The following is an 11,739-nucleotide window of genomic DNA, read 5'->3' on the forward strand; positions in this document are numbered from 1 at the left end:
CAAGTTCTGCACCATCCTCCCCTCTAATCCAGAGGGATTCACTAACTGCCGAACAGCAGAACCAAGATGCTTGTGGGCATGCTGCTCCAGGGCCTCTGCACCTCCTTCTCCCAGGGTTGATCTCTCTTCAGTCTCCCCAGAACAGCCAGTGGATGCCCGCCTGTCAGGCCCTGGCTGCCTTCCACTCCACGCTGCCTAACACCCTGTCCCTGCCAAACTTAGATTCGGCCAACTCCACGGCAGCTCCCAGACCCGTGCAGAACCACCCACATCTAAGCCTCACAGTTCTGAACAGCTATAATTACTCTTTTGAATGTTAAATTGCTCTTTAATGCCTAGCTGACTAACAGGCATTAAGCCCACAATGGTGACAGGCTCAGCAGTTACCTGCCAGGTTTTATTAGTCTTCCCGCAGATGGCTGCAGAATACTGACTTAAGATTTGACTGCTTCTTCTAACCCTCCTGTCCTTAGCAGCCAAATACATACCCATTTATTGGGTTTATTGCCCAAAACAAAAGCTATGAAACCGATTCAAGTTATACAAACATTCCCGTTTATATGCTTTTTGACTGTAATAGTGTTATTAAAGCCATGATGGTCTAAAGACAGACAAGAAAAGATTTTTTTCAAGGAACACCAACTTTATTAAACCAACCTTTGGACTTGCATACTAATTTGTGACTTCTGTATAGTCATGTATCATATATGCATTCAGGATGCTTTGTTCTGTTGCTTAATATAATTACGTCAACATTAACAGCAGCACTGGAGTTGCCCAATACATTAGTGTCAGAACTTGACTTTGCAAGTCTTAAAAAAAAATGCTTAGTGAACCTGTCACATTCACGACTCATTGAGACACTCTTAAAAAAAAATAGTGTATTAGCAACTGAGTTGCTTTCCCTACTTCCTTAAGAGAAACCACATGGCTTCTGTTAAAAGAAAACCAGCATAAATATAGGTACATATTCCCCATAGACGTTTCCTTCTCCACAGGAAGAGAGAAATGAGTGTAAAGCTGTCACCAAGACCTGGAAGAGAATAAGAACTAGATTAGAGAATAGCTCCACATTTTTTCCTGTACATGCTTGATTAGCCCAGCCTTTCTTCCCCCACCCCCAAAAGGGCTGCACTTCATCCAGAGCAGAGCAGCACTTCATCCAGAGCGGAGCCCCAGAGCCAGGGCCGACACCACAACTCGCTTCCAAAAACACTCCTGCCTCCGTGCTGGCAGTTGCTAGATGAGAGTACAGCTGAACCAACTGCTGATACGGTGTCTACAGGACAGACAGCTCAAACTCCATTTTATGGAGCCTGCACTGCATTTACAGATGGAGACGATACAGTGCCAGAATATCTGGAGTTTCGTAAGCCATATCACACATAGGAGAAAAAACAAGAAACCACCCTCACTGCAAGCTCAGTGCTAAACCCAGCGCTGCAGCAAGATACACAAATCCAAACAAGTATTTGCACTGCTCACTTTTCAAATCACGGTTTTATTTTTCTGCCGGTAAAAGAAATTGCTAAAAATTCCTAATATTTTTTCGGTATTTTTTAGGGTGCATCAAAAAGTTTCAAGAAGCAAAGCTGTTTACTCTAGATGAGCTTAGCCTAAATAAGCTCAGAGAGAAGATTACGTAATCATGCCCTGGTCAGAGCAAAGACACAAAGTCTCAGCAATACCAGTTCAGAGTATACTTCGCTCATCATTGCTTTGGGCAAATTTATTTCAATTCACTAAGGAGCTTGCTCCCAAGTCAGGAACTAGAACAGAAAAGGATTTTTTTTTTCTGGAGGGAAAAAACCAAACACACACATACCTCCCCACCCCCAAGAAACACAAATTAACTTGGGTTCTGGGTTAATTCTTTTCAGGATCACATGGCTTTCTACAGGACAGTTTGCAAGAAGTTAACACTGACCCTTGGGAGATGAGACAGGAGTGGCTGTTAAAACGCTAAAAAACTGAGCCCCGAGTTGCTATTTCTACCTTCCTGTACCCACCTCTGTCACACAGCAGCACGGAGGAAGTGGTATTTTGTACCATCAGTACGGACCTAGTCTTTCCACACAGAGCTTGTGTGTTCAGCTGTGTGCATGACAAAGCCATGTTGGCAGAATAACACAGGCGAAAGCTTTCTATTTCCCTTTCCCAAACACCATTAGCTAAGCCAGCAAACCCCCTCTTTTTCCTCCTGATACACCTATACACATTGATCCCTTTTACTGCCACCCCACAAGTCGGAAGAGACTCCAAACAGGCATTATTAATTAAAGCTTTGGCTGATCTGCCAGCATGCAACAGATAAAAGGAGCTGATTTAACTTTTATGTTCATCCATGAATTAAGGGTTTGGTTTTTTTCTCCTTATCATCTCCTACTGTTACAGATAATAAGGGGATGAAGCACATCTAGCAGGGGAGCAAAGGAAGGGAGGAGAGTGACATGTCTGATAGAACCAAACTGGAGCTAGGGAAGATGGGTCACGAGTTGGGATTCCAAGGTGGTCAAGGAGAGCCAGTACCAGGAAAAACCAAGAGGAAAAAACCTGTCATACCTTAAATGTTGCTGAAGTCAGCGGCTCTCCAAGGGTGCAGAGGCCTATTTTGATCTAGCCCTTCCCTCACGCCACCCATTTGCACCCTATTTCCCGTCTCCCTCCCTGCATTCCCCCCCACAGCCCCTTGCAGTTCTTCAGTCCCCAGATCCTCTGCTCCTTCCACCCGATCCCCCTCAGCCCCCAATGTCCCTGCTCAGCCCCCTGCATGTCCCTAGCCCCCAGATATCCTCCCCCCGTCCTGCTCATCCACCCCCACACCCCTTCAGCCCCAGATGAACCTCGGGCGGGTTCACCCCCCCTCAGCCTCTCGGGCCCCGGCCTCCCACACCCCGAGCCCTCCACTGCCCCACCCCGATCCCCCCAGCCCCTCCTCGCACCTCAGGGCCCCCATTCCCCATTCCCCAGCCCCTTCAGGACCCTCTACCCCTGCACACCCCCAAGCCGCCCTCAGCCCGCCGCGCTCCCGCAAGCCCAGCCACGCCGAGGCGGAGCTGCCCGCCTTTGTCCCACCCCCGGTGGCCAACAGCCAATGGCAGCGCGCGGCACTGCCGGCGAGGTCGGGTGGACGCCAATAGGAAGGCGCGTTAGCGGAGCCCGGCGCGGCGCGGGCGCTTCCCGCCTTGAGGAGGCCTGAGGGGGCGGGAGGGCCCGGCCAGGCCCGGCCCAGCTGGCGGGCGGTTCGCGGCCTTTTCCCTTCGGCAGCCGCCGCTGGAGCTGTTTCGCTTTCTCTCTTCTGTTTCCTCAGCGACACGGCTTGCTGAGCAGAAGGTGGTGATAAGTCACTGCCTCACACGCTGTTCAGTCCTGAGGGCCCGGCTGTTGTGGCTGCAGGTTGTGTAGCAACGGTTCCACGACGAGGGGCAGCGTGATGAGTGTGGTACCATCGGGAAAACAACTAAGGAAAAAAAAAAGGAAGAAGTAAACAAAAAAAAAATATGCTGGAGAAATAAAAATATTCCAACGATTGAACGGAAGGTGCTTTGGAAAGAAAAGTGTAATGATTTAATATAGAAGTTAAAATAAAACGCTTGCTTGTTTAAGGCCAGACGGGTAAATTCATGGTGTTGTTTTAAAGCAGTAACGTGGTTCCTCCTGATAGGCCGCAGTTTGCAAGAAATTCCAGCGTTAACACGCGTGGCTGTTGGGGAGGTGGAGGTGTATTTCACGTGGTTTTCCTGGGGCCTTTCTGTGCGGGATCAAGAGGAGGATCCAATCTGAGAGGCAAAGACAGCCCCGTGACGTAGTAAGTACATAGAGAGACTGGGAGTTGACGAAACAAAAGCTTTTTTAACCCAGCCACGGAGCTGTGGGTTTCATTCTGACTCTGCGCTGCCCACAGAGGAGAAGTCTTCAAGAAAGGTAGGGAAGTCTTCAGTAACTGGTGGTGGGCACCGTGAAAAATTCAACTGGGAAAACCTGTGCTTTGTATTGAATAGAGAGAAGCCTGGGACACCAGAATGGAGTGTGGAGGGAGGTGAAGAGAAAGGAGAAGGCAAGGAGTAAAGCAAGGAAGGGGAAGGGTATTACACCAGCTCCTGCCAAGGGGGTTGAGCAGGGGATTCTCTTTTACACAGTATGGAATCAAAAGCTAAAAAGCATTTTTACTTTGTACATGAAGCTGTAATCCTGCCCACGAACAGAATATGCTTCTATTTCCTTCCTGTTCTGCAAGCAAGTTTCCGCAGTCTAGCACTAGCTTGCTCTTTTTCCACACTACTTCGTTTTCTCTCATCTCCCCTCAAAAAAATATGCAACTTCGTTGAGCCGATACCCAGGGCACACTCATCCACTGCTGCACGAGGCTGCTGAGGGCTTTGCAGCCAAGCCCACAACCTTCCCTGTTCTCAGTCCTCTCACTATTGCCCCAATCTCAGTGCCTTTACTGGAATTTTGCCCCAAGGAGGGAGGCGACACTGAGGATGCTCCAAAGTGTCTCCCTGCACAGATCATTTTCACAGGGAAGTTATGAGACAGTTTTAATCCATAACTGCAATTATTTCAGCTGAAAGTTGTATATAGGCATGATTTCAGTATAAAATTATTAGCTTTAGTGTGCTCTGTCAGTACAAAAAGGTAAGAAAATCGTTGCAAATGTTGCAAATGAAGATAGGCAGACCGTGTCTTCTGCACGGGGCTTTCTAGCTTGCTATCCTGCTTCCCAGCTTCCAGAGCTGTACCTCTGACTTTGCAGCTTTAGAGGTTTAATGGAACACCAACTTTTCTGACTGAACAAGCAATGACATACGTAAATGCTGTAAGTTGGGGATTTCTACTAAACTATTTTTTTAATTGTGTCTCTCCTCTGATAGGCTTTTGCCGCTGGAAAAGTGCCAGGGGGAGGGAAATAATAGCTCTGGAGGGCTGGGCTCCCAGCAAAAACTGGTTTTGAACTTCAGATACATCTAGAAAGATCCAGTGAAGTCTGTGGACACTGGTGCTTCACCACAGGAAGCACAGAGGAGAAGGAAACGAAACCAGCAGAGAAGTGAAACCAGCAACAAAGTATGTTTTGTTTCTCCTAGATTTTAATAGAGGGAGGGGGCAGAGGAGAAAACAGATAACAGGCTCCGGATGCTTTGTACCCTACTTCTGCTGGGCATCATTCTGGGACTTAAATACTTAAGGATTTAAAATTGATATTTCAAATATTGACGTTTTAGCCCAGAGCTAAGAAGAAGAGGTGGAGTAAGTCCTTTTCTCTGTCACACCAGGGGAGTCTGAGATCTCAGCAGTCAGCCAGCCTGTCCTGTTGCAGCAAGCTAGAGGGTCGCTCGTGGAACTGTAGCAAGAGGGCTGGATTTCATTTTAAGGAATTGGCTTAAATGTGATGCAGTTTGCCACCATTCCAACGAATTTGCCTGCAGTCCAAGTGCCAAGTGGCAATCAGCCAAGATTCAGCTTGCCCTACTAGCAAGGGTGGCCAAACAGAGCTGAAAGTAGAAGGGTCAGTTGTTTTTATTTATTGATTATTAACCGGTTGGATTACTGGATTCTTAAGATCAGGATGAGGCTTAGCACAGCCTTTTCTGAGTCATTACAGGGGAGGAGGAGGGGGCATGCAGTCCAGGAGTATGTAAGTGATGGTGTTGAAGGGAGTAATGAGCTTCACTGTAGAGAAAATATTTGAGGCTGCCTCTGTGTTCAGAGGGACAGATGGCAGCAAGGTCCCCACATCCCCTCTTGCTCAAGGACAGAAAAATAAACACCTGGGCACTGGGGCCAAATCTGAGTTTTAAGCAAGCACTCTATTTCGGAAGTAGAAGAAAATCCCTGTTGCTCTCATCTCTGTGACTCGGTGTATTTATTGTTCAAAGGATGGCTACTGTTTAGCAAATGTTTTTGGAAGTCTTTGATGTTTCAGCATAAACGGTAAGCAATTTTTTTACAATTGTTTCAGGCCCAGAATGGCTCTTGAAGACGATCAACAACAGCAGAAGATCTGGGTTAATTTAGCAACAAAATATCCTGAAGTAGTTTTGTGTGTTGAAAAAATATGTTTTGGTGAAGAAGCAAGAAAAAAGATGCCAAAAAATTCAAAGCAAGATCAAAAATACACCCTTGCCTGTGCAGTGTGTGCCTTGCTGAACTCTGGAGGAGGTATCATAAAAGCAGAGATTGAAAATGAAGACTACAACTTAAAGAGAGATAAGATCAGTCTAGATTTAGAAGAGACTTTTCGGTCTCTTCTTTTGTTTCCAGACTGGAGAAAATACCTGGACTTTGAACAGCGAGATAATTACCTTTTGATTTTTATTAAAACCTGGAGCAGCGAAAACACATCCTTAACCTCTGCAATTGCAAAGCCACGTATCTGTAGCCTGAGCACTGGGTTGTACGCAAAATGTGGTGCTTCTCTTTCCCACATGAACCCTACCGAAGCTTTTTCGTTCCTTAAAGGAAAGCAAAATGAAGCCAAGAGAGAGCTTAGCCCTCCTAAAATTGGGAAGACCGGGGCTATTGAAGGAGACATGGTTATTATAAATAACACTGCTGCCGAGTTGTTTAACAGGGACCAACTGCGACATGGAGAGACATTGTATTTCACAGAGTCAGGAGATGCGGAATTTAAGCAGTATTCCACTGAAAAATTTTTGACTCGTGTCAAAGAGATGTTACCTCACTATATCGCTGGATTTGCAAACACAGGCGGCGGGTATTTATGGATCGGTGTGGATGATAAAAGCAGAGTGCAGGGATTCAGCAGTGATGATGAGGGCCTTGAAAAACTAAGTGTCCTAATCAATTCCATTCAAAACAAATTAACCCTCTTCCATTTTTGCGAGAGTGGAAATACGCACAACATAAGTTACGAACACAAAATCTTCAAAGTATACTGCGAGGCTGGAAATCACTGTGGCTATGTCTGCGCTGTGAAGATTCAGCCATTTACTTGTGTCGCATTTTCTGAAGACCCGGAGTCGTGGCTAGTGGAGGGCAGCACCATTAGGAGACTGAGAGCGGACGAGTGGGCTGCGTGGATGACCGCTACTGATCCAGGTCCAAAAGAGCTGGGACAATCCCTTTTCATTTTCGATACTTCCTTTTATTTTCTTGCTCCTGGCTTGGCAGTGCTGTTTGCCTTTGATAGTCTTACCTGCTTTTCAGTGTTCTTTGGGGGCCTGACCAGACCAACCAATTTGACTGCTTCAGGTCCTTGCTAAATACCTTTCTGCTGCTTACATTCCTTAATGCTTGCTTCAGGCTGCAGCAGGTCCTGGTGACTAGCAGCTTATTAATGCCAACATTAGTGCCTGGTTTTGCAGCACGAGCTCTCCGTGCCTCAAGTTGACCGCTTTTGAGGTTAGACCCCACTGCACATGTTTTTTTACATAATTGCCATAGTCCATGGCAATTGCCATTTGCAATTTGCCATTTGCTTTCAGGCTTAATCTATACTTTCCCTCCTGCTTTTTAGGGGCATCCTCCACTGCTGCTGCCAGTCTAGTAAGCTGAGAGCTATGAACACATAAATTGTTCATTGGCCAATTCTTCGGCAGTGAAAGGGGAATTATTAAGAGAGTTAGAGGTCACAACAGCAGCTAATGAGATAAGGAAACCAAGAGCAGCTCCATGGTCCATGACCTGTGCCTGTTCTGTTGCTCATGAGCTGCTGTCCACGTGAGTTGCGAGGTTTCTGTCTATGCATTGCATTTGTTATTTTAAAGAACAGCAAAAGATTTAAAACCAGCATGAGGATAGCTTGTGGCTCTTGCACTGAGGGACAGCAATGTTCATGCTGTATCACATGTTTTTATTTCTTTTTTTCCAGATCTTTCCAAGTTTTCTGAGATCTTTAGGCTAGAGCTCAGTCTGACGGAGGGGCCACCTCTTGCCAAGCCAGTTTATTCACACCAGGGCCTTAACAATGTTGATGATCTTTGTAAGCAACTGTTTCCAGGTAGGTCTGCACATTGCTTTCACTGTCTGGTAGGTTTACAACATGAATCTCAAGGGTATAGTCAAGGTCAGAGATGAATTTGAAGACATTCTTTAAACAGCTGAAAGAGATGGAAATAGTTTGCAGATCTGACAGCGACATTGTGTTCAAATGCCTGATGACCCCCTGCCCCAAGGACTGACCTCCTGCCAGCTATTGACACGTGTACATGACAGAGATCTCAGCTAGCTGAACTTCTCTGGGGACTGAGCACAGCCATGCCAACGTCTTTTCGCAATCCAGTGAAAAATGGGAAACACGGGAGGAGAAGGTCACTTGGAATCAGCCCGATATAAATACATAAAGTGACTGGGGCTGGTACCAGAGTGGAGAGTCTGCAGCCGGTTACAGTCCAACGTTACTGTGGCACTGCAAGGTCAGCCAGGTGTCCAGGGGCTTTTGTATTGAGCCGTTATTGTTTCTTTGTTTGCTCGCCAGGTCTCCTAAACAAGGTTGGCAACAGCTGGTCCTGTGTTGGCATTTTTAGGAAAGGGACTAAGACCTGGGTAGGAGATGAGAATTGAGTTCCCTGAGGAAGTAGTCTTTGCAAAAGAATCTGGCAACACATGGAATGGTTAAGAAAAATTTTGAAAAAGCAAAAAAGGTGTTTCAGGCAGCTATAGTCTGTATTTGTAGACTTTCACCAATATTAATTGCCACAGAATCATTTCAGAGGGCTGGATTTCCATATCTTATACTAACACTGTTTCTTCTGCTTTGCCTTGTTAGTGAAATCCCACAGCATAATATATACTCCAGAAAAACTCAGTGAAGATCTCTTCCAAGAGCATCCAGGGTTGGATATTTTAATGGAAAATCAATTGAAGCAGCTTTCTGAGGGAGTTCTGATATTTTCCAGAAGCTGGGCTGTTGAGGTGGGCTTGCCAGAAAACCAAGACATAATTTGTGATGTTTTCCTAATAGCCAAGGGTAGGCCACCTATCCTCTACACAATCTGTAAGCATCGTATCTCAAAGGATTTGTTTGAATACTCAAGATGCATAGCCTGGAGGCTGAAGAATAAATTAGTCAACACTGGGGGCTATATTCACAAATTGTGCATAATACCAAAGCTACTGACTTTGTCTCCCAAAATTAACTGTGGAAAAGAATGGGATCTGAATGTTCAAGAAATGTATCCCCAAAACTACAGCCTAATGAACAGTGACAACTCGAAGGCCCTCATGCACGCTCTTACTGTAGCTCTGCTGACTTTCAAGTCCTTTTTAAGTGACCACGTTGGTTCTGAGTTTTTGAACCTCTTGACCATCAAACAATACCAGCTGCTGTCAGAAAATCTTCACAAAACTAAGAAGCTGTATGTTTATGGTCTACCAGGAACAGGAAAAACTATAGTGGCCCTGAAGATCATAGAGAAAATAAGAAATATGCTGCAGTGCACACGAGACGAAGTTCTTTATGTATGTGAAAACAAGCCTCTGAGGGATTTTGTGCGGTAAGTACTTCCTCCAATTGTTCATTTCAACATCCTGTTATTTCATCAGCATTTTTAAATAGCTGAGTACTGATTAGTATATTTGGTATGCTAGTTGGTCCACCACCATTACCATGTTTGATGTATGTAGTCGGGATGCGTTTTAGTAAGGCTCAAATTCTTTTCTCGACATCCTGAGCATCTTCTGATAAATATGACTTCAACATCATGGACATTCACTTTGTTCTGATCAAGTATAACCAGTAGTTTGCAATGCAGGATTGTTTTTAATCTACTCGTTATCTCTTCTGTAGGCAGAAAAACATTTGCAAAGCTGTGACAAGAGTAGCCTTTTTGAAGGCAAGATTTAATTATGTGAAGCACATAATAATTGATGAAGCACAGAATTTCCAAGATGGCGACGGTGATTGGTATAACAAAGCCTTGAGACTAACTTCAGCATCCCATCTCCGTGAGCCTGGCTTTTTCTGGATTTTCTTGGACTACTTACAGAAAAGTCACTGCTTCTTAACTGGTCTTCCAGAAGCAACGTGGCATGATCCTGTCGAGTCACTAACCAACGTAGTTCGTAATGCTAACAGTATCTATAGCTATCTAAAAGAAAAGATGGAAATGATTGTAAAGTACCCTACCCTAAATATTCCCAAACAACGTTTGGAAAACTTGCTATGCAGAGCCACATGTGCTCATACTGTGCAAGGCTGTATTAAAATAGTGAGAAAACTAGACAGAAATGGGGTAGCCAAGTATGTGGCAGAACATTGTCATACATATCTTAAAAGGGGTTACTCCAATAAAGATATTGCTATTCTATGCTACACAGATGAAGAAGTAAGAGCATACTGGGACATACTAGCATCAGAAATGAGTAAGTCAAAGTCAAAGATATTGTTAAGAAAAATGGGGGAAGGGCCAGAGGAGCATACTATTCTTGACAGTGTCCGTCGTTTCTCTGGCTTAGAAAGAAGCATTGTATTTGGTATTATTCCTCAATCCTTTCCGTTTCAGAAAGAACTTTTAACAAATATATTGGTCTGTGTAGCATCCAGAGCTAATTTGAATCTACACTTGTTATTGGATAACTGAGAACAGGTAACCATATTAGATCCCAACAAGGCCCTGACAGGTCAATGGTTATGTATGTTTGAAATTTTTAACTCTACAACTGAAGCAGAAGGATTTCCTTTGTAATGGCTGGTCCTCTCTAAAAGCCCAGACGTTCTTGGGAAGCCTCTACAGTCTGTTTTAAATCAAATGCAAAGTTTCGTTAATGCAGAGAAAAGAAATGCTTTGAACGTCAGTAGAATTGCATCATTCGCTGAAGGCTCCTTTCAAGGACTTGCAAAACCTGATGTTCAGCCTTTGACTGCATGCAGGTGCATTGCCAATTGAAAGTCACTGTGCCAAGACAGGAATCGTGGAAGACTTTCTAGCTTTCACCAGCTCGCTCCCATAGTCATAGTACTGCTCAGAAAAGGTACCACAAACAGCCTACACCTCCAGCATTAGAAGCCATTTTTTTAAAAGACAGGCTCTATTCAGGTATCTAGGAAAGTAAAAATTGGGCATTCTGTCCATGTTTTAGCTAAGAAATATAAATAAATGGCTTTTACAGAAGTAGTTTCCCCACTCAATTTCAGCACCAGTCAGTATGGGTTAGAAGAACACTGTTGCTCCAAAGAGGAGCTTTAATGGAAGAACGAAAACCTTCCATAACAGCCCTTAGATACCAACGGCATTTTTTGTCTTGGTTTCAGACATGCTGGTTAAATAAAACTCTCTATACAGAGTTAGATGCAAAGGACTTTTGAAAGACAGATCCAAAACTCCTAAAACTGGGTATCCAAAATTGAAGGCTGGTTGAAACCAAACCATTTTGCTTTCCACCACAAAATGACCTGTGGTTCATTTGGTTTGGAAGGACAGTCTGATATCCTCCTAGTGTGATTATAAAGCACCAGTGATTTAACTGAATGTGCTTACAATAAGGAGAAGACCTTATACACAGCTGGAATCGCCCTCCAAATAAATTTGCCCTTAGGTTGTCAAACCTATTAGCTTAAAAATTCTTGCTTTTCTAACTTTTTTCCTTAATCAATATACAAGGAAAGACTATCCCCATGGTTCCTTTCATAACCCCCTTTCATAACCTCAACCCTTAATCATGCCATGCCTATCCTGTGAATGTAAACATTTATATAATAAAGTTTAATGTGATGACCAACTGGTATGTTTGCTTCTCATTCCGCTGCTTCTGTAAATGAGGTATTTTCAACATTCC

The 11,739-nt window shown here is 44.5% G+C and overlaps 1 protein-coding gene and 1 non-coding gene across 2 annotated transcripts; one reads left to right on the forward strand and one right to left on the reverse strand.

Moving 5' to 3' along the window:
* Positions 1-1,622: 1,622 nt before the first annotated feature.
* LOC132319226 (Z30 small nucleolar RNA) lies at positions 1,623-1,720 on the reverse strand. The gene has a single exon (XR_009484476.1). It is a non-coding gene; the product is annotated as a Z30 small nucleolar RNA (small nucleolar RNA).
* A 3,287-nt stretch (positions 1,721-5,007) lies between these two features.
* On the forward strand, positions 5,008-11,400 carry LOC104260029 (schlafen family member 13). Its single transcript, XM_009815602.2, has 5 exons — positions 5,008-5,067; positions 5,963-7,062; positions 7,835-7,963; positions 8,732-9,458; positions 9,752-11,400. Exons 2-5 carry the CDS (start codon positions 5,970-5,972, stop codon positions 10,542-10,544), a joined length of 2,742 nt encoding a protein of 913 aa, XP_009813904.2. The 5' UTR covers positions 5,008-5,067; positions 5,963-5,969; the 3' UTR covers positions 10,545-11,400.
* The last annotated feature ends 339 nt before the right edge of the window (positions 11,401-11,739 follow it).

This window comes from Gavia stellata, chromosome 25, assembly GCF_030936135.1.
Source record: "Gavia stellata isolate bGavSte3 chromosome 25, bGavSte3.hap2, whole genome shotgun sequence".
Lineage (NCBI taxonomy): Eukaryota > Metazoa > Chordata > Aves > Gaviiformes > Gaviidae > Gavia > Gavia stellata.

Coding starts and splice junctions, on each gene's coding strand:
- LOC104260029 (XM_009815602.2), top strand. CDS start 5,970: ATGGCTCTTGAAGACGATCAACAACAGCAGAAGATCTGGGTTAATTTA. Junction 7,964..8,731: donor TTGTAAGCAACTGTTTCCAG/GTAGGTCTGCAC, acceptor TTGCCTTGTTAG/TGAAATCCCACAGCATAATA. Junction 9,459..9,751: donor CCTCTGAGGGATTTTGTGCG/GTAAGTACTTCC, acceptor TCTCTTCTGTAG/GCAGAAAAACATTTGCAAAG.